The sequence below is a fragment of the Acanthisitta chloris genome, unplaced genomic scaffold (assembly GCF_000695815.1).
Source record: "Acanthisitta chloris isolate BGI_N310 unplaced genomic scaffold, ASM69581v1 scaffold18156, whole genome shotgun sequence".
NCBI classification, from domain to species: Eukaryota; Metazoa; Chordata; class Aves; order Passeriformes; family Acanthisittidae; genus Acanthisitta; species Acanthisitta chloris.
In genome coordinates, this window is record NW_008678951.1 from 65,623 (window position 1) to 93,548 (window position 27,926).

At 37.4% G+C, this 27,926-nt stretch overlaps 1 protein-coding gene across 1 annotated transcript in view; it reads right to left on the minus strand.

The window, feature by feature from the left end:
- DCAF6 (DDB1 and CUL4 associated factor 6) overlaps positions 1-27,926 on the minus strand; it is a gene marked incomplete at its 5' end in the record, with an annotated part of 80,428 nt that overhangs the window by 37,977 nt on the left and 14,525 nt on the right. Inside the window, 9 exons of the mRNA XM_009077115.1 lie at positions 127-294; positions 6,020-6,265; positions 6,478-6,597; positions 7,917-8,010; positions 9,591-9,805; positions 11,661-11,796; positions 12,809-12,922; positions 17,744-17,929; positions 22,398-22,490. Of these exons, the coding sequence (XP_009075363.1) occupies positions 127-294; positions 6,020-6,265; positions 6,478-6,597; positions 7,917-8,010; positions 9,591-9,805; positions 11,661-11,796; positions 12,809-12,922; positions 17,744-17,929; positions 22,398-22,490 (1,372 nt within the window). The remainder of the gene's footprint in view (positions 1-126; positions 295-6,019; positions 6,266-6,477; positions 6,598-7,916; positions 8,011-9,590; positions 9,806-11,660; positions 11,797-12,808; positions 12,923-17,743; positions 17,930-22,397; positions 22,491-27,926) is intronic.

Here is a 27,926-nt window from a genome sequence, read left to right on the forward strand (position 1 = left end):
CATGCAAGGCACGACAAGCAGCAAATGCATTAACTGCCTTGTTCTGGAGGAGAAGCATCTCAGCAAACAACAGCAGCACAAACTATAACTACGTTAGCTGCTCAAGAAACCTTGACAAATGACAACCTGATGCCTGAGGGTCCTGTGAGGAGCCCTTAGAGGAGGACTGATCAGAGGAGGATGCCTGTGGTGCAGAACCCTCAGCTAGCTCTCGCTCTCTCTGTTGCTGTGCCTTCTTAAGCCTCAGCCGCTGCAGACCCCTACGGATTATAGCTAACTCGGGTCCCATTAACTCTGACAAACAGGGAGAGGGGGAAAAATGAACAAAGTATGTAATAGAAAGAAGCAGTGAACATACAATATACAGAACAGAGAGAAGGGGGGTGGGGGGACTGACCATAGAGAGAAGCAACAGATACTAAGTCTAATTACAGCAAACAAAATTATGTGAATAATTTACTAACATCCAGAAATCATAAAATGACATATTTAAATTGTTTTTCTTTTCCTAAATGCATGGATCATGGGACTTAAACACTCAGGATTCACATCATAAAATGCAACCCCCTCCCCACCTCCAATAATTGAACCATTTAACAAAGAATTATTTAGTGAAAATAGATACAGCCTGACTGAGTCAAAACAAAGCAAATATGTTCCTAATCCACAGAAGAAATAAGGATATCTGTGGTATAAAACTATGCAACTATAGGTAAGTCTTCAAAATAAATGTGATAGCTTCCTGATGTGAACAACAAGGTACAACGCTGATCAAAACAAACTTGTGCAAAAAGTGAACTGGGACTATAGAAATTGGTGGCAGAACAAAATCCACCCAAAAAATACTCTTTCCTATGAACTCATTTTTTATTTCCAATGTTCCCAGTGGGTAAGGATTCATAGTCTGAAAACAGTTAAGTAGTCCTCCAGAGAATGTAATTTATTGCATCACAAGCAATTCTCAGTATCATTCCCTTCATAGATTATTCTTTCAGTTCCATCTTTAGAGGCTTCACTGCTTGCACTATTTTGTCTTTATACTGTTCTGGCATGTTGCAGTCCATTGCCTGATTAACAGTATTTTTGCGGACTGCTATAAAACTAGGTGTCCAAGTATTTTTTTATTCTTTCCATGCTCTTTGCAGATTTCCCCCACTTACACAAGTGCCATAGCAAGTGCTTCTCTTTATACAACACTGACCTGACTCACTGCTAAACTACTCTCATCTATGATATAGTAGGGTAGAGAAGCTTTTTCAGACTCAAATATTCACATCAAATGCTCTAGTTAGTTCTGCTATAAACTGCTTGCCTAGACCTATCCTGAAAGGATTTGTATCAAGGGCACTGCAGAGTATTTTGCAAATATGAAGAAATCTGCACAGAAAAGTAAATCAGTACTGAAATGTTAAAAATACTAGAGCACATTATCTTGGCATGTAACCTTTCATCCAAGCAAAAGCTTAACAAACATTCTGCAACCCTCATCCACACAGTGAAACAAACAAATTTTCCATTTTTCTCTATCAAGGTAAACAAACCCAAAGGCAGAATCCAGTAATTGAAAACTTAGTGGCAAGCACCAGTTAATATTGAAGAGTCATGAGCTCTGGTGTCCCCAGTCTAATAGCACTTCAGGGAAAAAACATCCTGACAGTTTATGGCTGATAAGACATAACAAGAATAAAAATTTTTTCTAAAAGGAATATGCCATCAAAGAGATTTGCTATGAATAGTTTCCATGTGCCATGAACATTTTATGGAAATTAGAACTCAAAACAGTCTAAAAAATGCTTTTAAGGAAATTTCAATGATACCTAATTGCAGTTTTCAGTACTTGCTGCTGATTCAGTCCCATTCAGTTCAGAGACAGTTACAATTTAAGATGTAACAAGAACTACAGCTCAAAATGTAAAGAGAGAACTACCATCCCGAATATGTTCAATGACAACACCTTTCAATGTATTTCAGAATATCTAAGCAAATGTTTATTTTGCCAGCAAATGAAGTGAGGAAATAGAAATGGAAATTTAAAAACCCAAATCAGCTATTGCCACTTTCCCATTCAAAATTTGAAAGCAGTTACCTGATGCCACAAAAAGCCTGGAAAAGAACTACTCCCAGACTTGTATCTCTAAGTAGCAGGTATTTGTTTATTCAGCGCTGGGCACAGGGGGGATCGCTCCACCAAACTTGTGCAACCAGGGACAAAAACCGCACAGTTTATATACATCAAATGCTCATACGTATTCATTATTTCCAGGAATAGGTGGTTATTATTTTAATTAGTTCTTGGAAATCATTATCATATACTCCTCCTCCATCTCCTCCCTCCTGGCATCAGTCCCACGGTCCTGGTGGTCGTTCGGTGGTTGTGAAGATGAAGTGCCCCCTCTTCCTCAGGACCCTTTGGGCACCCTTATTGTGCAACCATTTACCCCTTTGTACAGTTTCACTTGCCTTGCTGACCTTGCCTCTATCTTGAACATGTTGTTTCTTCATTCTGTACTTTATATAGTCTTATTTTTTCTTCTACTGCCAACATTTGAGTCTAGTTAGCTCTATTGCCTTATAGATAAGGTGCCTCATTTCGCCAAACAAGCCAAAACAATACCATTAGCATAGCTTCTTATCTGTACTATGCAATCCTTGCTATTTTGCTAATTAAGCTGAAATAGTGCTACTGGTGAAACTATCCTTCATGCTTTCAGATTTAACTGTTCAATTTCTGCTTTCAGTCTACTTCTCGGTATCACACCTAATATCAGAACACAGTATCAAGCTCTGTACTAATTAGCCAAATGCATCCCCTCCCAATGTATCAATGTGTATCTCGAATTTTATTTATGGGGAAAAATGATTATATTTTACTGCTTGTTGTATCTGATGTTTATCAGTGATTTAAAACTTCAGCATCTTAAAACTAATGTAAAAAAGTAAAGGTTTCCACTGAATGCCCCAAGCAGGGCAAAAAAATAAATGGCTGGTGTTTTTCCCTAGTGACAAGCATGAAAATCTCCAGCAATTGTTCTCATTATTATGAAGGTATTATTCAAACATACTGACAAGAACAGGCTACTGAGATCTGGCACTCATCTTATTGAATATTTGCAACTTACTCAAAAGTTTTAACTTCTGGAATATACATTCCGACAAAGAGACTTATCCCAATAGCTCCAGCACTGAACCACTTTTGCGCTGATTATTTTCAACAGTTACTTCAGCTCTTAATGCTTTAAAACAAGTAATTCAGATGTAGAAGCTCAAAGGCTCACCACATGGCATATGTTCAGAAACACCATGCCAACAATATATTTGAACTGTCACACTTAAGCAAAGGTATTGCTCTTTTACAGACAGGATCACCACCAGCACCTGTGTGCAGTTCAGAAATCTGTAGAAATGACTTATGGAAAGCTGTTGATAAGCATCTTCCATTCTGTACCATGATTTCATGCTCCTATTCTAAATAAGTCACTTCCTGAAAACCTATCTTCATTTGCTAACTCTTTGCTACAGTATTCAAACCTTGTCTCTCACACTGCTTTATGCAAAATGGTGGCTGAAAGCCTCCTGCATTTCCAAAATGCTTCCCTAGGCATCCATCTCCTAAACCACACCTCTACCTGGTCTTCCTAGTCATCTCCACTGTATTGAAACTATTATCACGTTCCCTATCACAGCACCCCAGAAAGCAGCAGGTTTTATTCACTTCTAAATGCAGCTAAGCAAGCTCAGGGAATGTTGTTCTCTATGCAGAGTGCAGGATTTTCACATTTACAGACTGCAGACTGTGAGTAAATGGAATCTCCTAACTGACCACAGTCATAGGTTACCTAAGAATACAAACACTGCAAAATGGAAATCCACAATCAAGCCTACTCATTCATAAACCCACTGCTACTGTCTGTCATGACCTGCTCCCTCTGCCCAACAGCTTCCCCTCTCCCTGAACTTGCCCATGTTACCCAAAGACTTGTTTTTCAGTGTCAGGTTTGCATTGCTTTTCAAACTAGACACTTACTAGGTGTGCAAACACCTGGTACTATTAAGTTTATTCCTGCAGGAGTCATGTAAACTACTTAAAGATGACACATGGCCCTAACACTAAGAGTTGGGGGGTGTGCTGGGATGACGGTGACATTTTACCTTGTTCAGGTGCAGCCAAAGAACCTATTAAGCATTACAGGGTAAATTAGAAAGTATCCACTGTCTGTCAACAAAACAACCACCAGTAACCCTTTCATAACTAAATATATGTAGAGTCTGAAGTCCAAAGTAACACTGGGAAAGAGGAAATGCCCTTAGAGAAGAGCTGGGTTAAGAAATAACAACTTCAGCTTCATGCTAGCAGAATAAACTTTTACTTAGAAATCTGGACAAATTCAGAGGAAAAGATTTTTCTGGTCAGCATAGATTCCTGAAAATTCAGGCTAGAAAATGCATCACGATTCCAGAAATGCTCTCTAGTGCATTATCATTATGCCATCCATAAAGTTCAAATGACATTACTCGGAGCAATTATTTTTAACAGAGGACATACTCTCCTGGCCGCTGTAAGTTTCAGAACATACCATACACTTTGAAAAATAAATAAATAGATCAAAACGAACCTTTGGTAATGGTATGTGTGTTCTTTGGTGGCTATGCCTCTAGTCCAAAGATGGTGGCAGCTAAATTGGGTTGCACTGAATTAGAGCAGACCCCTTAATCATTTTTTGGTGTGTGTATTGTGAAAAAAACTTGAGATTGCAGCAAGCTGACACCAATATCAATAATAAAAACCATAGCTGACAGAAGTTCTGATACTAAATAAACTTTCTAGCATTTTCTACATTTTCTGTGTGTATTGTCATGCTTCTGCTCACTGTTTATTTCCTCTAAATAAGTATCAGACTGGTTGCAAGGTTTGAAAAGCAAAAATGACATGTTTCATGAACTTCAACTCAGGTCTTCATCCTCCCTGTCCTTCACATACCAGGAACCTAATAATTTCTTACCTGTCCCAAAGATTTTGGCTGCAGCAGCCACAGCACACTGAATGGCACATTCCTCCCTGGGAAACTCCCATCTATCCTGTACTCTAGAACATCAAATTTAGTGTCTGAAGTTGCTATCAGTCATCTTTTCCAATGACAGAGAGCTTGACTTTTTTACAACAGAAGCAGTAGAAGACAAAAGGTCTGAACCTGTACATGTTTCAGATCACATCAGTGTCTCCACCAACAACTGTGAGGACTAGAAACTCACTTTCAAAAAAGTAAAAATAAGCTTTTGTGCAAATATTCAACTCTGAAGACTGTGGCATCTTTTCCTGCATGGAGATGGAAAAGGTCAAATCAAAGCATAAGGTGCTCTTTTACTATCCAAATTAATTTCTGACACTGACAGAGAAAGATACTTTCTTCTTTTTCCCACAATAAGAATATAAGTCTGTTTTAAATGCAGATGAGTTTCTCCAAGATATACAAATTTCAGTATCCATATGTAGTACAATTAACCAATAATGGAATGTTGTGCAAGGTGAGCCTTGTCTATCCAGATACTTTTGAGAAGCAAAAAACCAACACTGCTGACTCTGAAAAGTTGATGATGGAGGTTCCTACTGAAGGAGACATTCTCTACTTCTTCTAATGCTTATTAGGTACTGCCATTCATTGCACTGATGTTGCTACAGCCAAAGCACAGTCAAAGAAGACAAGATGTTACTTATACTACATGAAGAGAACAGTAAGTTTAGAAAAAAAACAAGCAAAAATTTTTTTATTTCTGCTTCAAAAGACAATACTGGTGACCCCCTTTTGAAATTTCTTTTTCAGATAAAGGTACAAAGATGATGATTTCACATTTTCTTTAAATCACAGAAGCAATCACTTGGTAACTATAAAATATCTAATCTCATTCAGGATGCACAAGGAAGAAAACAGATTGAGATCAATTACCCAAAATATCCAAAAATAGAATAATTTCTTAGTGAAAGCATTTTTCATATAAAATGACAAGATGGATTTCTTCTCACCAGACTGATGTAGGACAGGTTGAGTTGAGGACCCTAAAGAAGGCCTTTGTTCGTTATCAGGAGAGGACAACAATGACGTTGAAGGGGGACTTTCTGTTGAAGATGATGTTGAAGCAGCTTGAGCTGACATTGTAGAAGAGGAAGATGATGGAGGTTGTTCAGAACCATCTACTTCCATTGCAGTTTCTGATTCTGTACTAGGTGGCATGTTATTAGTAGCAGGAGCATCTGTCCGATTAGTCCCACCTTTGATTGAAAATAAAACAAAAAAAAAGCAAGAAAAACAAGAACCCAAAGGTAAACTTACCATTCATAAGGCAATTAAATGTGCTCAGTTCTTCAGAGGTCACTAAAAGTTTTATAGTTTACACTTCAGAAAGGCTGATATTCAAGGCCTGTACATCCAGGATAAACAAACTTTCCAATGTAATTATTATTCCTGAAAAGAAGGAAATCACCTCTAGACCTCGATCTTCCTCGTCCTCGATTGCTTTGTGCAACTTCACTGGCTTCTTCAAACCACCTTGACAGCATGTCTGACATCCTCTGCATCAGAGAGACATTAGGACTTTGCTCCCCTGCAAAACAAGTAATGCTAAAGTTTATCTACAAGTTTACCAAAGTGTACAGTCCCTTCCTCATTTCTTCTGGGAATGGAGAAAGGGAACACACCAACACACACACACAGAGCAAGAAACAATGCCCTTCAATCTGATGTCAATGCCTTTGTCTATCCTCATTTCCATACTGCAGGGTCTGTGACTCTCTGCTGGGATCCCTCACTCCCTTCCTCAGGCAGAGGAGGTCTGACATTAAAACACTGAAAATGGAATGTAGTAGCTGAAGAAAACAGACAAAAGGGGGATAAGGCCATAGGAAATAATATCAACAGGTTCTAAAAAGGATTACAGAAACTCACAGGCAACAGAACCATATGCAGATTCTAAAGGAACAGATGGGAACATAACCTCTAATATTTCTAATCCAGTAATTCCAAATACTGGGGGAGCAACTAAGGTAAGAGGACATGCTCATGTTCTCTCCCTGAACAGCATCTCCTATTGCCTGTGTCAGACACAGAATCCCACTCTACATGGACCACCACACAGACACTTCTAGCTGGGGAATCAGAAAAATAACACAGAAAATCTGGAAAAGGAAACTGTAGGCAGAAGAGGGAGAGATTTAAGAGAACTAGGATCAAGCACTGAGAACCCCACAATTTGTTGGATTTAAACAGAAACAGATGAGGAGTAAGATGAGTGACAAAACATCCTCTGCCCTGCTCTGATATTCCTTTTTCTGACACTCAAGCATAGCACTGGAAATATCAACTGAATTCTCAAGCAATTGAGTAATGTGCTAGAAACATTTAAATAATCATAAAAATTTAGTCACCTTTTGTGACTAAATGACATTTTAAAAGTGAAAGATATATTAGAATCCTACTGCTTTGAATTCCAGTCTCCTAATGTAACCATTAAAGAACATTTCACTTGTAACTCTGATTGCATATGAGGTTTGACTACAAAGAAGAGAAATAAGTGCCTGTGTCACTACCTGACCCATGACAATGAAGTAAGCTCCCCTTTATTTACATCAGCCTAACGTAAGCAACATAATTTTTCTCGTAAGACTTTCACTTTAGACACTTCCACAAATCATTGTACAATAGCAGTTCTGTGTTCAATTCTAAGAAAACCACCTTGATTCTGATTCTTCAAACAAGGGCAGTTTAATTTGAAGCACGTATTTTAAGAATACTTCAGAAAACTTGGAAAATAAATCCCAAAGCAACAAAAAAATGCCAAAATGCCAAACCAAAGCAAAAAAAACCCAACAAAACAAAACACACAAGCAAAGACAACAACCCCCCTCCACCTGCAAATGCTTTTACCATCTCTTTCTCTTTCACTCTCAGGCCTTGCTCTTGGCCCAGTGTCTGACCAATCCCCTCTTAGCCGCAGACGCTTAACCGGAGGTTGTCGTAACTAGGGGAGAGAAAGAAAAAGGAAGAAGAGAAAAGCATTACAAAGCTATTTATGTTGTACAGTGCAGAATTCTAAGTCTAAATATACATGCAATACCACAATTTCCTTAAGTTACATAAAATTCTGTCACCAAAAAATGGAATGTCAGCCATATGTTCATATCAACTATGAATAAACACAACACTGTGTCAACAGAATGCAAGACACTGAGCTACACACAAAATCAACAGTCAAAACCAATGACTCTCACAACTAATGCAGTTTCTATTTTATGCAGTGCTAACTTTATTATGTTGAGTCCTTCCATAGTGAACAATAATAATTAAGGTTTTCCTGAATTCAGCCTGAATTCTGCAAAAATATTCACCTCTTCACGCTAAAAAAAAAATCTATGTCAGCTTCAGTGCAATGAAACATGGATTTTCAACAAAGCAAAAGGAAAAAACAATCAGACATTTAAAAAAAGTTATGAAAATAAAAGTTTCTCTTTTAAGCTGTGGGGGTTTTCTTAAATTTCTGTAATTTTTTTTCTTTGGCAGGAAGTATCAAATTGAGTATATTGGAGGGGTATTTCTGGCTTTAGCAACAACAACAAAAAAGTGAATAGTTGTACTGGCAATTTTAAACAAAATGCAGAGTCCTCATGGTGAAAGCACATTAAAGTGCTAGCTTTCATGAGCCAGCAGATTCAGGAAGAAGCCTTTACATTTTTTCTACTCCATACAACTTAAAGCCAGGCTGAAATAAAACCAGCATTTAAGGAAAATCATTCAGCAAGAAAAGATTACAGGATATATTCTGTGCTGTCAAAAGAAAAGAATACACAGGATCTGTTATTAAGAGGTGGTCACAATCCTCTCTCTCTCTGGTGCATACATAGGTTTTTTGAGCTCCTGTTTGCTTTCTCCTGCCTCAGTGAGGTACCAGGGTAACTCAGATGGACATTCTTCCTCAGTCCTGCAAATTCACACCCCTTCTGACCAACAGTATTTGTACCAGTAGCTGCAGCCCAATGCCCAGTAAGTACAGCAGGGCCATTGCTGTAACACTGCAGCCAACAACACAAGCCTGACACTTGCCAGCCTTTGGCTGGACCTCAACTGCTTGGAGCATCATTTTAGCTCATTCAGCTGCAACAGCAATTGTCTAGTGACCAGGCCAAATTACCATCTAATTTGCTTTAGTTTTGCTTAGATTTGCATAAACATGCAGCATACAGCCTCTTGTTAACAGTTTTGATATACTGAGGCAACAATTAACTGTGCAAGACAGACCTAACTATGACCACAGGATACTGATGTCACACAGACATGGGTTGCCAGCAGGTGAGGATACAGGAGGGTACCAGAGACACCACCTCAGCACCTCATCTGTGCTGTTAACTGTATTGTAAAGGCTGGACCCAAGCAACAATTGCAAGGACAAAGAACGAGCATTTAAAAGCAAAAACATGCTACACTGGCCAACTAGTAAAGAACATGCATCATGCAAAATGTGTTGAAAAACGTATAAAAACAGTCTCCAAGCAGACTCTAAGAAAAAGACATAAAACATGAAAACAGATCATCTTCATCACTTGCCTCTTCCCGTCTCTCTTCAGCAGAAGGAACTTTAAGTTCTCGTGCTGTGTCATCCTTAGGATCAAACAAGTATATATAATCTGAAGAGTAGCTAACAAGGATCTCTTGACCATCCTCACTATAACATAGTGATGTTACTCTGCACGACTTGTTATTGAGATGAGGAGGAACAAAACGTGCCACCATTCCAACAGTGCCCCTGCCAGCATAATTCCCTGTATCACAAAAAAAATGGAGGGGCAGGGGTGGAAGAGAAAAAGAAATGACACACTTACTATTGCAAATTTTCAACAGCTTCAGTAACCTGCTTATTTAACATCCAACAAAAGACGATTGGGGAAAAGCTACATATCCTGTAGTTTGTGCATTAAACTGCATTTGAAGAACGACATATCAGATCTTAGACTTTTATATTTTTTTGTTTATAAACACTATGTACATTATAAAAAATCCAAACTGAAAACACACACACACAAACATATTAATGTATCACACACTCACCACATGATGGTGTCTGAATGCTGTTAAATGTAGTATAAATGGAAATTTTAGAACTTAAGAACACTTACAAAATAATAATGCTAATCTACACCTGCAGACAAATTAGAGAGGAATTCATTATATGAAACTTTAAAATTTTAGGACATACGTCTCCTCTTTTCTACCCAAAATGTTTTTAAAATTAGTATTTTTTTCTTCAAGACATAATACTATTGTCACATTGAAAGCACAGAATATACATTCCCTTGGACTTATCATGCTTCCCTAGCAACTCATCTCCAAACCACACACTAAAACAATCAAACTCTAGAATTGCAAGTCTGTGAGCAGCTGAAAGTTACCTATAAGAAGCTCTAACACTGAGAAAAACAGACTGTTCCAGGAACTCCTAATTTGCTATGCAACTGTTTCCCACATGGCATATCTGTTGTGGCTTAGTATGAGCAACCGTCAGTCCCCGACCACAGACAAGTTCAGAGTTTACCATCTAACACTATGTAAGGACCAAAACACAAAATTTTAAATGAAAATGAATAGTTTGCTCACTAGCCACAGAATACTTCACCTATTAAAAAAGCCCCAAAAATCCAAACAAACAACAGAACACTAACAATATATCAAAAAAAGTACAATCTTCAACATCTTTTCTTTTCTCTCCTTTATTCCACAGGTCAGTGTACCTGAATTCAGTTTATTCCTATACTGTTACAATGCAAGAGCAGAAACATAGGACTTTTTAATTATCCCCCAGAATCTGTTCCTGAGAAGTTCTCATAGAATTTTCCAGAACACTGTTATGACAGGGAGAGCTCCTACAGAATGTTAGACTGATAAGAGGGGTATTTTTATGTTTACTGAATGATCTTTACTGTTCCCTTTCTCCTCCATCACAATCACCAAGAGGAAAATGCTGCACAAAATGACAAATTTTGTGACACTGATTGTTATTCCTGTGTCCAAGCAAACACTGATCAGACATCATAACAAAGAGACATGTTAGAATTCTCATTGTTGCTTGCCACCTGAATGTTTTTCTAATAAAACCCTTAGGTAAGCATCTGAAGTAAGCTAGCTTTCACCTGATCAATGTGCAGTTTTTCAGTGAAGTGATGTCAGATATAGCAATAACTTCTGCAAAGGTAAAGCATATTGCATGATAACATGGAGTTCCTAAGATCTCATCCTATTACGAAGCAACAGATTCCAGCATGGCAGGGTACAGCAAGATAAGAATTCAGTTAAAGCTCAGATGGACAACTGCAGGCTTTTTGGAATAGTGGAGTTGCATGTTTCAGGACAAAAGAAGAGACACTAAAAATGTCTTTTTCTGCATTCAGCATACAATGCATTCTAAGGTGTATGAAGAGATTAAGTTTACCTACTTGAAGATTTCCGCACTAGCAAGTATTAGAGTGAAATTACGATTACAGAGTATAGTTCCCACAGAACAAAGCTACACTTCACACAGTATTTACCCTTCAGTCATTCACAATCTATTTGGGAAAAAAAAGAACCTGAAATGGGAACTGCAAATGGTTAGAAATGCTTAGTTGACAGTATGGTTCCTACCTGTTGCCCTTGTGCCAAGCATTCTCCGGTCATATATCCTTACTGAGCTGTCAGAACAACCCACAGCGAGATAGTACGGGATTGGTGGACAGATAGCAACAGAAGTGGCAGCACGACGACAGTTTATCAAAATATCCTGAAACAAACAAAAATACAGCAGTCAAGTTATAGCTCTAAACAGTTAAAGTGTAATTCTGTTTTTTACTTCAGGACACAGGCCCCTTAGTCATGGAGGTTTTGAGAAAACTAGGTCTGATCCTGTGAAGACACATCATAAATGTGTCAAACAGAAAAGACACTGCAGAGAAGGAAAACTATCAGAGAACAAAAACTAACACCAGCTCAACCAAAAAAGAAAACAAACTAAAAGCAAAACACAGGAACAAACATTTAAGAATAGATAAGCATAACAACTACAGATATATAAACTAGCTTGCACCTTGGACTTCCTTATGGAAACACAGATAATTGTTGAGTCAAAAGAGCACTAAATATGCAGAAAGAGTTTAAATTAATTAAAGGATCAGAACAGGTTTCATCTGCAGGCAGGTAAGTGGATACAGGAAAAGAAAGAAAGAAACCCATAGAATTGGTAAATATACAAAGTAGAATAAAATTAATCAAGAACAGCAATACATACTTCAGCAGTTTTTCTCCAGCTCAATATTAAACCTGTTCTTTAAATCCAAACACAGCAGACACCACCAATACCTTACCTTCTAGGGAGTAACAGCAGTGATCTAGTATAATTCATTACCAAATCTTTTCTTACAGAGGGGCAAAGGATGCTCAAGAACACAAGGCTGCAGGTGATTTTCAAGGCCCATTTTTTGCCTCCAACTCTGCATTCTATAGTACTAGTGTAAACCAGGTCAAGAAATTCAATTTCAATGTACAATCTTTTCTACCGTATCTGAAGCCTCACAGCAAAGTTTATAAACTAAAAAATGCCAAAGAAGATACTAAAATTAAAAATTAAAAAAAAGGCTCCCTAAACTTTCATTGAGTTTCTTGGGAAACATGTTGTCATCTCCACCAACGACCCTGAAATCTATTATTTCTAAAAGCCTTACCAGAATTCATATCCTATGTTTGTATGATGTACAGCTCTACATTTAGGTCATCTTTATTAAAAGATTCACTCTTACATCTTTACAATCTTCTTTTGTGCAACTTGTTTTGATTCGAGTATCAAACCATCTTACAGTGCCATCTTCACCACAAGAGAGGAAAGTATAGGGATCATTTGGTACTGTCATAATCTGCTCAAAAGAAAAAAAAAGAAAAAATAAAAGTATTCAGAATATACCTCCAGAAATACCATTAATTAAAAAATTAAAGCATTAACATTTTAAGCAGCAGTAAAGACTGAAGCAATTATCACTCAAGTCAAGCTTTCCATTGAAATAAAGACGAAAACTGAAAAACTGCTAATGCTTCTTCTTTCATTTTCAAGAAAAGGTTTGAACTATTGAACTTATACCAAACTTTTAAATGTCACATTAGATTAAATATCTATAGGTCAAAGTTTAGTTATTTCTATTATCTTTTAATACATAACTTATATTTACTGCAATCAGTTTTCAGATAACTAATCACTTTGCTGCAGTAGTTCAACAAAAGCTCAGTTTATTCTCTATCAAGTAACAGAAGCCAATAACAAACAAAACCCTCAGAAGTCTGAATGACTTGAAAACAGTAAATTGCTTTTATTTCCAATGGGCCATTCCTTTACATTCTAAGTGGCCCCTGAAGCAACTCTGCATTAAAGGCTGTTACCAACCTACTCCCTCACTGCAACTGCTTTATTTTTCATTTTAACTTTTTAAGAGAGCAACTGTATTGAACCATTTTCCTAACCTCAGCCCTACTCCAACTAGCAAGACTCCATCCGAGTCTTCCCATGTATGGCTTCACTCAAGAAAGCCTCCTCAAGGCAAAATAAAAATGCAAGTGACTATAATGTTAAAACTAAATTCCACAGGTCAATGAACACACAGGAAATGTCATAGTTTTTACACTGTCTCTCAGAATCATCAATAACATAATACACTCATTCAACACTGAGCAAACGAGTGATTCTTACACACTTTTTACGGGATGATTGATCTCCTCTCCCCAAACTCTTAAGAAGAGTAACCTATGGACATCTGTAAATCTCTCTACCTGCAGTGGGATTACAAAGTACGTCTGTAAGTCTCTCTACCTGCAGTGGGATTACAAAGGTAATCGCTGCAGGATTCACCACTTCTTGTGCTGCTCAGTACCTTCACCATGTGTGCTGTGCCAAACCTTACTGCTGACAAACAGATGTGTAACAGGCAGAACAAAGCCAAGGTTTGAATAGCAACAGAACAAATTTCTGAGCCATGACTATTATTCCTCAATGTGTTAACATATTGAAAATACTGTTTTTCACTACACGTTTAATTCAAATATGTTTTATTTGTGTAGTTATAAAAGCCAGCAATTGTTCTTCAATCCACTAAACTCTTCCAGCATGTTTGCTGTATTCCAGCACAGAGCTTTCAGTGAAAACATTTACTTTGTTCCAAGAGTGCTGCTGAATGTGGCAAGCTCATATTTCTAGTAGCTGTATTTTATTTTTGTTCACACTGATGCTATTTCACAATCTACATGTAATATAACTTGCACATGCCAGCTTTTACACATGGTGTTTACAAACATGCCAAGTACTTTATAAACACCAAACCAGAGAAATGGAGAAGTGCAGACTCAAATAAGTAAGAGTCATTGCTACTACATTCAAGTTCCCCAAGTACACGTTATATATATATATAAAATCCATTTTTACTAACAAAAAATTGTTTTCTATTTAACTTTCAAAGTATAAAGCTATATGACCATTTTATTATATTTAAAATGTGAAGGTTAAGAGTTGCCCATAAAAGTACATTCTTTTTCTCAAGTGGAGATAACACGAAGGGCAATAAAGAAAAGCGTTTGGCTGAGTAAAAATAAACTTGTAATGGCCTTATATAAACAACAAATTCTTCAGAAAGATATCTTAAGAACTTGTTCCTCTCTCTCTACTTATTCTATTCTTGCCTAGAATTAAAAACAATTGCACAATTTACTCACAGTTTACACCAGTCTACACAAATTTCGACATTTCTCTGTTTCCCTGGACGTTTTTGTACCATCATCTTGAGTCACAAACTCCAATTTTTAAGCACAGTATCAATTCAAACCATGTTCAAAATTTAGAGTTAGTACCTCAGGGGCAGCTTTTAGCTTTGTTATTTAGAGAACCCAGTGAGTCAAAGTTCTATATTTAATATGATGATGTGGTTACATACAGCTGTGCAGTAACATCACGATATTCAGAAATTATCTTCCCACTCCAGAAACCTCTCAGTGACAAAGCTGGGGTATGTCAGAAGCTGAAGCTGTAGCTCAGCCATTTGCTTAAAACCCTCTGATATTTACTCTATTGTATTTTCATAGGCCAAGGCTCAAAAAAAGTCTGCCATGCCACACAGTAATACCTGCATTTAATGTTCAAATATCAGCTTTGAGACACAGTAACGGATACTTTTTATAAAGTATCTCCCAAAATTCATTGCAAACCTATCTTTCTGAAGAAAGCTCAACTTCAGGTATGTTAAACCTCAGTGCAAAAAAGGATAAGGAAAAAAGTTCAAAAAGAGACAGTTATTAAAATGGTCAATGTCAATAGGGGTTTTGATATTCCCTCAATCTACTGTGTTTAAAAACAACTAAAACTGTATCACACTGCTGTCATTCAAAGCAACAATAATGCTCTCTTGCTGACATTATTTGCTGAATAAAAACCATTCTAAAGAAGACCATTTTGACTGTACAATATAGATGCAAATGTCCCTGCTCTCTTCAACTAGAGATTTTGAAAAAATTTACTATATTACTACAATTAGTTACTGTTCAGTAATAGTCATTCTACATGGACAATACAACCTGCATCTTAATTTGCTAAAATGACTCTATTTCTTGTCAATTTTTCAAACTCTTACCATTTCTTTTGGCAAGTTTAATTTGTTGTCTCCATTAAATTCATATTTGTCATTTGGTTTAGTAGTTTGCAATGTGCATACCATCATCACTGGTGACAGAGAACACCTCAAAGAGACAACTGGCATCTTGTATGACAGGCTAGAGGTGTTGTGCTCTAGTTCGTTACTACTTCTGACCCACAAGCACAACACAACTGGCAACTGCTTTCATTCAATCTTCCCAGCTGGGTAATGGTTTACAGCACTACCTGGTGTGAGTCACTTCAGGAAATCAACCAAACTGTTGGTCAACCCAAGCTCAGGCAGATCAAAACCTGACTGTCACAGTGCCTTCTCACAATGACTTACGTTGCCAACAACTCTCCCAACTGCAGCCCTCTGGGCAGCCTAGCCCATGACCCCAAGTTCACACACAAATCTGCTATTCTACCACTACCTTCACCTCTCCTCAGCAGACTATCCATAACCATTCTCCTTTCTCAAGCTCAAAAATGCTTTATCTGAGACTCACAACTAGCTACCCAGGAAACAGATGTACCAGCTGCACCAGTAAGTGGCTGCTCCTCGAGCCTGCAAGCACCCAGCAAGGGGAGGCTCTGATTTCTGCAGCAAGTGACAATGTCCTAACAGATCCCTCCCTCAACATGGACATTTCAGCTTTAAGAAACAGTATCTCAGTCTCCAGATGTGGTTATGAAAAGGCAGGTCTTATTTCAGCCACAGAACATCCAATCAACGTGCCGAATCCACAGACTAGCACAGACTACTATATATAGTCAACTTCAGTGAGAGCAGAGGCAGTTTAAGCTTCTGATTGGGGGTTGTAAGGACTGATGCTATTCAAAGGAAACAGTGGTTTCTCAGTCAAAACAAATCTCAAAAATAAAAGCAGATGATGTGAGCCTAGGATCCAGAATTTCATTTTGCAAAACTGAAAATACAGTTTTGTATCAAACCCAGGCAAAACCAAACCAAACCAAAACCACAAATCCCAGAAACATAGCGAATACCACAAGGGTCACTCAACTGACCTATAAAGTGACTCTGCAGATAAGAAGTGTTTTGACAAAACCTTTAATGGAACATGTGTAATTACAACTGTACAGATATTTTTACTACATGATCAAAAACTAATTCTGGCAGTACTTCAGCCACTTTTTTTCATACATTTCAATTTTTTAATGGAGATTTAAAAATATTTTGTTCACTTAACATGCTAAGAAAGATTTAAAAGCTTGCTATGAAATCTGAGCTAAACAATTTTAATGCAGTAATTTGGGATTTTTCCCCTGTGTATGTACTGTGATAGTGCTAAAAAACCCAAATGATAAATCATTAAAAAAAGGGAACATTTATAAGCTAAGAAGAAAATAGCAGTATTATTTCTATTTTAAGCACAGGAAGTTTTACAAGCAGCAGCTTTTGCCGTCATTAAAATAAATAGATGGATAAATCTGATTATCTTCCTAACTTAAGTAAGGCTTTTCTTCATTTGCCTAATTGATACGAACAAAACTTCCAAGGGACGACTGAAAACAGCGTCTCTAAATTTACATCTAAACAGTTAACTAGAATACACAATAGAAAAATCATCTATAAACTGTAAACACATTTTTCAGATCAAGTCATTCACACATGCTGAAATAAGCGTTTCTTAGAAGGATTTACATTGTGAAAAAGGCATTAAACTGCTGAAAAGTTCAGGGGGGAGAAGAATAAAAAAACCAACTGCAAAACAGCCATTGCTCCCGCTACCCAACCTACTTCAGGAAAAAATTCAATTTAAATCGGTTTTGCTCTGCAGAGGATTCTTTCAGTGAAGGTATATTCATATTTGCAAACAAAGTGGTCTTAACACAACCAGCTTTTGGAAAGTCCTCCATTCAAATCAGACAACACTATTCTCTTTTAAAGCCTACTCTAAGACAAAATAAACTCAAACTCAAAAAAGATAGAAGGAATTCTCACTGAAATGAAGTTTTCAGCAGGCTGGTTAAAATCTTGGGCAACAATCCCATAAAAATACATATTTTACTTATGTGAAAATTATCAAATAATTTCATGAGGTACCTCATAGGTAGTTCCATAGTGACAGGTATATTGGCATTGCCTGTTGGTCTCCGCATCTTGTTCAACATTCGTGTAAAAAATTACTCCGTCTCCGGAACAAGATACAATCTGTTTGTCATTGGTGCATGGTAGGAATTTTGCACTAAAAATATTGGCCCTGTGTCCTGAACGAATCGTTGTCAGAACCTAAAGAAGAAAGAAAAAGGAAGGCTGCATCAGGTTAATATTTTCCAAACAAAGAATGGGAAAATAACAGACTGTGGTACTAAGAAACACCAGTTATGCACAGGCTGCCAGTGTCCTACAATGTAACACAACAGAAGAGAGAAGCTGTCTTTACACCAAATTTCTTCTAAGAACAGAGTGGTTCCACAAGAGACACTCACTTAGGCACTTACACTAAGTAGCCTGTTGTTACAATGCTAATTACTGATTTGCACTGGTTTTGGCTAGCAGAGGCTAGCATGAAGCTGCATTTTGGATTTGTGCAGAACACCGAGTTGATAATGCAGAGATGTTTTTGTTATTGCTGAGCAGATCTTATACAGAGCCAAGGCCTTTGCTGCTTTCCATACTGCCACACTGGTAAGGAGGATGGGGGTGCATGGGAGATTGGGAGGAGACACAGCTGGAACAGGTGACCCAAACTGACCAAAGGGATATTCCATACCATATGACATCATGCTCAGTATACCAGGTGGGAGGAAGAAAGAGGAAGCTGAAGACATTTGGAGTGATGATGTTTGCCTTCCCAAACAACCATTACATGTGATGGGGCCCTGCTCTCCCAGTGATGGCTGAACATCTCCTGCTGATGGGAAGCATTCCTCGTTTTGCTTTGCTTTGCTTGTATGTGCGGTTTTTGCTTTCCCTATTAAACTGTCTTTATCTCAACCCATGACTTTCCTAGCTTTTACCTTTAAAATTCTCTCCCTGATTCTGCTGGTAGGTGAGTGAGCAAGTGGCTGTGTGGGGCTTGGCTGCTGCCTGGCGTTAAACCACAATATCACATCGGGTTTCTCAAAGTGAAACATTAGTTCAGGGTGATAGTGCAGCCAGCCAGCATGTCAGTGAAGAGAGATTCAGAATATCTGGAATACTGAGGGTCAAGAAGAATAAGGTATTGTAATTCAAGGCAACTTGATAGACTTTAAAAAATTGATGTTTCTCTTAAAATAAACTCACTCTAAAAAGGAAAACTGAAGTTTATAAGGAAGGATGCTTTGAAACTAGCCAAAAAATAAACATTTAAGAACATGATTATGGGACAATAAACTAACACTTGACTTGTCTCAGTGAATGTCATTCATCTACAGTACAGCAGAGAAGCATATGATGTACTTCACCATCACAGCTGATTTTAAACACTGTGGTGACCCTTTATACACCCTAACATACTTATTTGCCTACAAAACTGAAAAAACCCTCCATATGCTTCCCTATGCACTACTGCACTTTATATTCTTATTTCCCCTATCTGCAGAACTTAAACCAAACTTCATTTTTACTACTATTAAGAAAAAAGAAATTACCAAGTTGTTTACAGTATGAAAATTACTTCCAAATTTCTAATCAATTAATACAATCAAAGAAATCATTACATAAATGAAGCTGCTCTGTCAGCAATGGCTCATGCCTAACATTTCAGAAGTGCTATTTCACACCTTCTAAATAATTTACATTAAAAATATCTACAATGTATCTGCATACTCTGAAAGGGACACAAGGCTTAGTATTAGAAAAATACTTAGAATCAGGAGATAGAATCCATTAATTTTATTCCAATAAATCTGACCCTTCATTTAGACTTGTTCAGATCTTTGCATTTTACTGAAAACATTCATATAGACAAACCCATATAGTCAAAAGAAAGTAGGAACTCTGCATCAAAGGAGCAACTCAGAACAACATGTCCATAAGGTATCCTAGCTCAGATGACAGTTATAGACATCATCTCTCAATTCCACCTCTGATTTTATGTTATTGCTACCATGAAAGAACTATTTTTGTCCTGACAAAGACGATTAAGGGACTGTAGCACCTCTCTTATGAGGAAAGGCTGAGGAATTGGGCCTGGTCAGACTTGAGAAGAGATGATCAGGAGGCAAACCTCACAAATGTTTGCAAGTATCTGAAGGGAGGGTGCCAAGAGGCTGGAGACAGGCTCTGCTCAGCCATGCCGAGCAATAGGACAAGAGGCAATAGGCAGAAACTGATATACAGGAAGTTACACCTGAACACTAGGAAGAACTTCTTTACTCTGTGGGTGACTACACACTGGAACAGATTGCTCAGAGAGTTTGGATTCTCTCCTCACTGGAGATACTCAAGAACTGTCTGGATGCAATCCTGTGCCATGTCTCTAAGACGATCCTGCTTGAGCAGGGAGGTTGGACCAAATGACCTGCTGTGGTTCCTTCCAATCTTACCCATTCTGTGAAATGCTTCTTTATTAAATTAGGTAATTTACTAACACAGGACACTATATTGATGGCTGAAGTCTATTTTTGCTATTCTAGCTAGTTGATAACAGAAAATATAGTGATAAAGATATTTGCCAAGATGACAGAATTACAGTGCAGCTCTGATACCAATTTGTTCCCTTTCCCTATATTGATTATGTTACTTAAACCAGAGAAAATAAGCTAACAATTGCAACAGTCACTAAAAATCACATCTCTAGTACATTTCAGGAACAACACGGATTGCTAAGCTTTTTTGCTAGTACCTGCTCTTTTATAATCGCATTTGCATGTATTGGGAGAAAAATAATAAAAAACATAATAACAATAATTTTTAAACTCTCTACTATCTCCTCCTCTGCTGTTATGAAAATAAGTAACTCAGCTAACTGTAAAAAATCAGGAAACAAGGCATCTTTTGTATTCCTCATTTGGCTTAAGTACAGCAATAGTATACAACAAGGAAGTAAAACCCCAAAATCATCCCATGAGGAGTTTAAATTGCTGCATGTATTAAAATATTACAATATTTAAATACAATTATATAATAAGATAATGATGTATCAGCTATCGGATACTGAGATACTAAAATAAACTCTGCACAACAAAAAATATTGAATATCCTTTACTTGCATTAAAAATTCTTACTCTGCTAGTCTCTCCAACAACACTCACTTCAAAATGTAGACATGATCCACTTTCTAAGTGTCTTAGATGCCTCTTCTTCGGCTGAACTCCCAGTCCAAGAGAAATCCTAGTCTAATGACAGTGATCTGGACTTTGTCAGACTGACACCAACAGTTGAAAGGAAGAGATGACGTTTGGAAGCTATGCCTTATTTGGGGAACTGAGGAAAGGGGCCCTTCCTACAGGCACAGGCAACACTCCAAATCACTGTCATTTTCCCACCGCAGCTCTTCAGGAAACCAAAATATCGCCTTCTTTTCAAACTCTCTTCCACCATCCCAACCACACATTTTGGTTCTCCCACCACATTAATTTTTCATCATGTCTTGAGGGTTTAGATCTCAACCTCTGGGAAAGCATGGGAGAGAGGAGACAGCCCAGAGCATCTGTTCTATCAAACTGTAACCAGATGCAAAAAAACCCAAGGCCATCTGGACATTCACTAGACACACACTGTAGACACATGCATCCTTGGACCAGGCCTATTTTGGTACATGAAGGACAGACTGCTCATTAAATTCAAGCAGGCTCATCAAAACACCCCATAGGAACATTTCAAGAAGAAATTGTGGCCAGGAGTCAAGGTTCAACCAAAACACAGAACCAAAAACAACCACAGAGTGTGGCAGAAGACTCTCAAAGACCACTGTGTCAGTGAATTGCACCTGCATGAAAGGGAAGGGATATGATAATTAAGCGTGGGATTATGGTAATGACTTTGGAGACATTTCAGGGAGTTTCATTCCCAATTTTGGTGACAGTTTTGGCGACCCAGATGGGACTCTGCTGCTGAATGATTTTGGTGACAAAACCATCAGAAGTTCCTTAAAGAGCCAAGTGTGGGACACTGCTACTACCTGATGGATGCCACTTGGCATGAGTGGAAGCCACTCAACTGCATCATAACCCTTGTGAGTGCAAAAGTGGAAAAGCAGAAACCTTTACAGCACTTTCTCCTTCACAAACCTGCTTCCCCTATTGCAGTACAAATTCTTCTCCATCCACATACAGGCACACACAAGGCAATGCAATTTGCAATTAAGTTGTAACTACTCAAATGGGAGTAAACTATTTTAATAAAAATTGACACTTCAACAACATGACACAAAGACAACTCAGTACCTTACATGGAGCAAAAAGCTAATACAGTATTTTAAAACTAAAGTGAAAGAAAAACAATTTATCTGACTATAAGATTTCACAAGAATTACTGAATCCTATTGCTAATTCTGACACTAATCTGGTGTGAGACCATGTTCTTTTTGTGCCAGACCACCTACCGTAAAATGGGATAATACCTATGTCGCAAGGGATTAGGATCCTAAGGTTTTAAAGCACCATTAAGTTTTATTCCCATTTATAAACACTGAAGTGCATGATATTATCTTTGTCAGATAATAATTAATATCTGAAAATTAATACATTGAAAGAATGTCTTTAATATGATGCAAAGCAATAACTTCCATCTTCTTTGAAAATTACGAAGTATCCAGAAACAAACTTACCTTTCTGCTGTAGGGATTACTGATTACCAGGTTGGTGTCATCAGACCCAGACAAAATATATTCTCCTGTATCATTCCAGCAAATTGTATTCACCTGCATGAATGAAAAAAAAAATTGTTTAGACTTACATAAATTCAACTTTCACCATATTAAAACATCAGTACTCATCCAACACTACAGAAACAGGAGTTAACAAATTCAGTTGAAATTATGTAATTTCTAAGCAGCTAGCACACAAAAAAAATAAATCTGTGTTTTTAAAACAAATTGATAAGGGAATCACCTGCTTCACCTATGGCATCTCAATTACTCCCTCTGCTTCTGAAGAGTTCATCAGGTAAATTAAGCCTTCCCACAAGGGCCTCAGCAGCCACAATTTTACACATTCAGGTGCTTTAATGTATCAAATCTACTTCACAGAGTTCTCTGAATTTGAACTGGAGGGCATCACAATGCTCTCATTATTGTATCTTCATCATATCCAAATTGAGACCATTCATTGCTTTGTGCAATTTTCAGTGACCACACCTTCCCAGGGATTGTGTGAAAAGCACCACAGAATCCATCCCAAATCCCTTCTGAAAAGTGTGAGTATGCTGGGAAAGAAGAATCCTACAGTGAGGTACAGAACTGTATTGGCAGAGCTTTACATTATATTTCCTTATCAATTCTCCTTTTCACAAGACTGTGATTAATAATGTGTCAGTGAAATAAAGCTGTGAAAGCACTCAAAACCCAGGAAGCTCAAAAAACATCCTTCAAGCAGCAGCTCATGCACAAGCACCCAAGACTGCATGCATGACCATTGTTATGGCAAGTAGCCTCTAAAATACCTTCAAGTGTCAAACTGCAGCCACCAACATTTTCAGCTGGCAGAAGAACTGCCTTAGTGTGATGTATCAGAGTGTACTACAGAATTAGTAGAAAACCCACTTTGTTCTAAACACTTTTCTTACATTTTTGGTTTGTTTTGTTGTTGGCCTTTGGTTTGTTTTGTTGTTTTCATTTTAATTCAAATGTTTCATTCTGAGCCCCCCAAGAAACCAGAAAAAAAATTTTTCCAAATAAATACACCCATGTTAGTTACTGGTTTAATTGCAAGCTTAGTTGGGGTTAGCTGTAAAATCAGAGTTAGCTGTTTCAGGTGGATCATCCAAGCAACACCTTGATACACTCATTGAGGAACTTTAGGAGATCTTTGTGTTACAACAGACATGCCTAGGCCAGAGTTAGCTCAATGCTCAGCAGCAGTGAAATATTATTAAGACAAATTAGGAAATGCACAGAAGAGCAAACTGTCAGTGTATACATCCATGCATGGCAATTCCACGTCTTCCACACTATGCAGTTTTGGATCGTATCCTGCTCCCGTATTCTCCATATCTATCACTGCCCATTTGAAAAGAGAAACCATGAAAAAGAATTACTAGGGTGCTCATACTTATCTAACACTTTTTATTGCAAGAAGCAATTAATTTGTACTACTCTGGGGAAGGGATATGGCAGAAGCTTATGAAATTGTGAATGACATGAATAAAGTAAGAAATAATCTTCCGAGGATCTTTGCAGAACAGGAAATGGAAAGCCTTCAATGAAACCATCACATGACACACATGGCATTTTAATGAAACTGGAATTCATTGTCATGGAATGAATGTTCTAAGCACCAGAAGTGGGAAAAACATACATATTCAAAGAAAAATTATCAGAAACAAAGATGCAACATTCACCTCCATCAGTCCATTAAAGTGTGATGTGTTCTCTAGAACACCCATCAAGCACTGTCTGCTTGCTCTGTCTCAAGTATCCTCAAAAGTATGTGCTGGCCACTCTCAGGGCCAAGTTATTGGGCTCTACTGAGTGTTGGCATGCCCTTGCATGGCTGTCTCATGATTTTATAACTCCAGCTGTCAATCACCAAGAACCACACATCCAACTAGCCCCCAGAACCATCTATCATTGAAATAACCTGTCCTGACAATGTCTGTACTCTGAAACTGTTGTCAAACATTGCTTGGTACTACAGATAGGGCAAACACAAACCCAAGACTTGTTTATTTTCATCTACATTTCCTTTCAGGCAAAAAAAAAATATCATTGCCCTAAAGAAACCAAAATGCTAATATAAGAATACAGGAATAGAAACAAGAAGAAAACACTGACAAAACAAGCAAGCTACCAAAATATTAAAAAACATGAATTGAGAAAGAAGAGTTTGCTCAAAAATTAAACGAACTGAGGGGGTGGATATGTGTATTTGTGTTCAAAATCAAAATCTAAAGGACAGGAAAGCAGAGAAAGCATTGAATATGCAAAGGGGAGACAAGATTATCTAAATCACAGCATCACAAGCCTACAAAATACATCAATCATTCTCCTTCTAAATTCTAATTTCACTGCACTGATTGCCTTAGTTAAGAAACTTCAGTACACCCTACTCTGGCCAAAGTTGGTTCAAAAAAAAAAAATCCTGAAGTGAGATGACATAACCAAACGTGTACTAGAGCCCATAACTACACCTGCTTTTTATTTTGTACCAGATCACTTTCTCAACATTATTGCCAATAAATAAGCCAAAAAATAACAAAGTCTTTCAGTGGAATAAGCTCAATTTTTTTCCCCAGAGGACACTGACTTTCTGATAAGTGATCAGTCAATACACACAGTGTTCAGTACAATCTATTGACCAACAGCAAATAACCCAAACAAATCTACATGTAAACCACTAAAAACATATGCTCGACAAAAGCAGATTAAGAAAAGTTCTCATCTCATTCCATGGCAACATACCCACTATTAAAATATACTGGAAAATGAGGACTAGATTGAAAATCGGTCTGTATTTCAAAAACGTGCAGAATAGCTATGCATAGTACTACCCTCCACAGCCACTCAACACCCAGCTAAAAGCAAAATGCTGCAGTTACTACACGAAGAATTTGAAATTCTAATTTTATTTGCCACTCTACTGCCTTGCAAGGAAGCAGTGGGCACTTTTGATCCATTAAGCAAGCAGAAAAAGAAATTTGCTATCTCTGTGTTTCCCTTAAAGGCAATGGAGGAGACAGTACAGCCAATCCTTACAAAACTGAAAAAGCAAGCTCCTCACTTCTGTGCAACGTAACAGTAGAATTCACTCTTGTGAACAGGGAAGATTAACAGAATACAAAAACCAGAGAACAGGAATAAAACTGACTGTAGATATCCAGAATACCAGAAAGACCTCCCAAGTAAGAAAGGAGGTGAAAAAGGCAGTGCTTTTCATCTGTGGAGGACAAAGCAGAACTGCACGTTCTAACAACATGCAAGCAAACTTCCTGTACTCATTTAAGTATAGCTTTGAGGACTACATCTAAAAATTACTTGCTCCCAAGTGCTATCCTGAAGGAGATGTATGTTTGTAACTGATCTGAATGTCTGTACACAGAAATGAGAAATTGTTCTTCCAGGTAATCATCTTTATTTTGAAGTGTAGTATTTGCTCATGTCACAGGCTCTACCTAGCTATGCATTCTTCAGTTCTACCATCCTCTGCTTCCACAGGACCAAAATAGCTATATTTTTACTCCAATTCAATATGGTTTAAAGCTGCTTTATCCTCTACTTTCCTCATGCTTCATCACTGCTGGTTCAAATTGATTCAATGTTTCTCCTTTGGATTTAAACATTTCATAGAGAAAACATCTCACCTAACTCTATGCATTTCCTCATCATCTTGAGCTCACTTTGAAGTTAACACAGAAAATGGCAACTTCTGGCACACCATGACCTTAGTGAATTTGACAATGTGCATCTTGTTAAAAGAGGCAAATCATGCCCTGGAAGGATGATAAGGTTACAAGCAGACATCAATGACTTGGTAGACTAATTCAATTACTTCACATACTACTGCTAGGATCTGTGTCTTCAAACCAAGTGAAAAATTGGACTGTTTCAAAGATAATGAATGCTACTTAAATTCTGAAGTGAAATTACTCATATCTCAAACAACTGCTACAATTTTACTGCTACAAGATTCCTGCTATAAGAGCATGTACACTTGAAGTAATTGACAGAACTATTCCCCCCTCACACCCGAGTATGATTATACAGATAGTCATATTTCCCACAGGATCTCACTTTTGTGCAACATAGACCACATAGCAGATAGGAAGTTGGACTTGATTTTTAGCCACAATTAGTAAACAATTTTTTGCCTTAGGTAAGTGTCCAATTACACAGGATACTTTGCTTTATACAGAAAATGTAAGTCACAACTTACACAACAGAACAATGCAAAAGTTCTTAAAAAATGCAACCAACCAAACAGCAACCAAAGACACCCAAAGCCCTGTCCCTCAACCCTCTGGAAAAAAACCAAACCAAAACCCAATCAACCACCTCAAAAAACCCAAATCCAGAAACACCCTTAATAAGACATAACTATGGCGTTCATTCCCCACATCAGAAATGCATGCTGACTCAGCAGTTGTGGAAAGAAAAAAACCAAAACCAAACTAATATAATAATTTGCCATTGATGCTATAAGCATTTTGACTAAGAGCATTGCCATTTAGTCTACTTCTATTTCAATGGTTTTTTTAAACCAAGTAACAGGAAATTATACTGAATGGCTGTTAGCCATGAATGATTATTCCTTACAAAACACCACACAGTACGAGGTAAGAACTCACAATATCACATTATTTAAAGGTGGAGAGTTCGGAGCAAATTTAACTTCTACATTTTTTCAAACCACAGCAGTATTTTAAACACCTGCATATAATGCCATAAGTTCACAATTAAAACAATTTGTACTCACTAAAGCAATTAAGGTAGGCCACATGTTAAAGCATTTTAAAAGCTAACACAATCTAATAAAAATTAATTTTCAAATACATATCCACCAGGCAGATCCAAGCAACAGCAAATAGCCAACACCAAACCTGTGATTTCTGTTACATGACACAGAGACGGTTAATTAAAACAGAGATCAGTCACTTGATTTTTAATGAGTAGTGAAGAAACACTATTTTCCTGTCCTCTGTTTTTAGATGAAAAACATGACTATTTTCACAAGAAAACCAAGGGCAAGAAAAAATCAACTTCATGAAAAGAAACTTGAAAACCTTCATCCTAAGTATTTGAGGAGATGAAAAATTACTAGCAAATAAATTCCTAAGTAAAAAAAAAAATACAATCTTGAATATAAAGATTGGTAGATAACTTTCTGCATACAGAATCATAGAATAGTCTGGGATGGAAGAGACCTTACATTGTCATTCTTAAACATTGCTTGAAAAAAACCTGAAATCAATGCATTTGTTTTATTACATCAACAACTTCTGTACCAAAACAGTAATCTTCCAGTGGTAGTCAGTACAGGAAAAGCAGCTGACAATTTTTATATAGCAATTCTAACCCCTGCCTTTCCCAAACCTTCCAGTCTCTCAAAAACATAGGCACATCAAAATTATACTTCTGATCTCAAGAAGGCTAGATGTCAATCACACTTTATTTAAAACTACTACTGTGTTGGTTAACAATTAC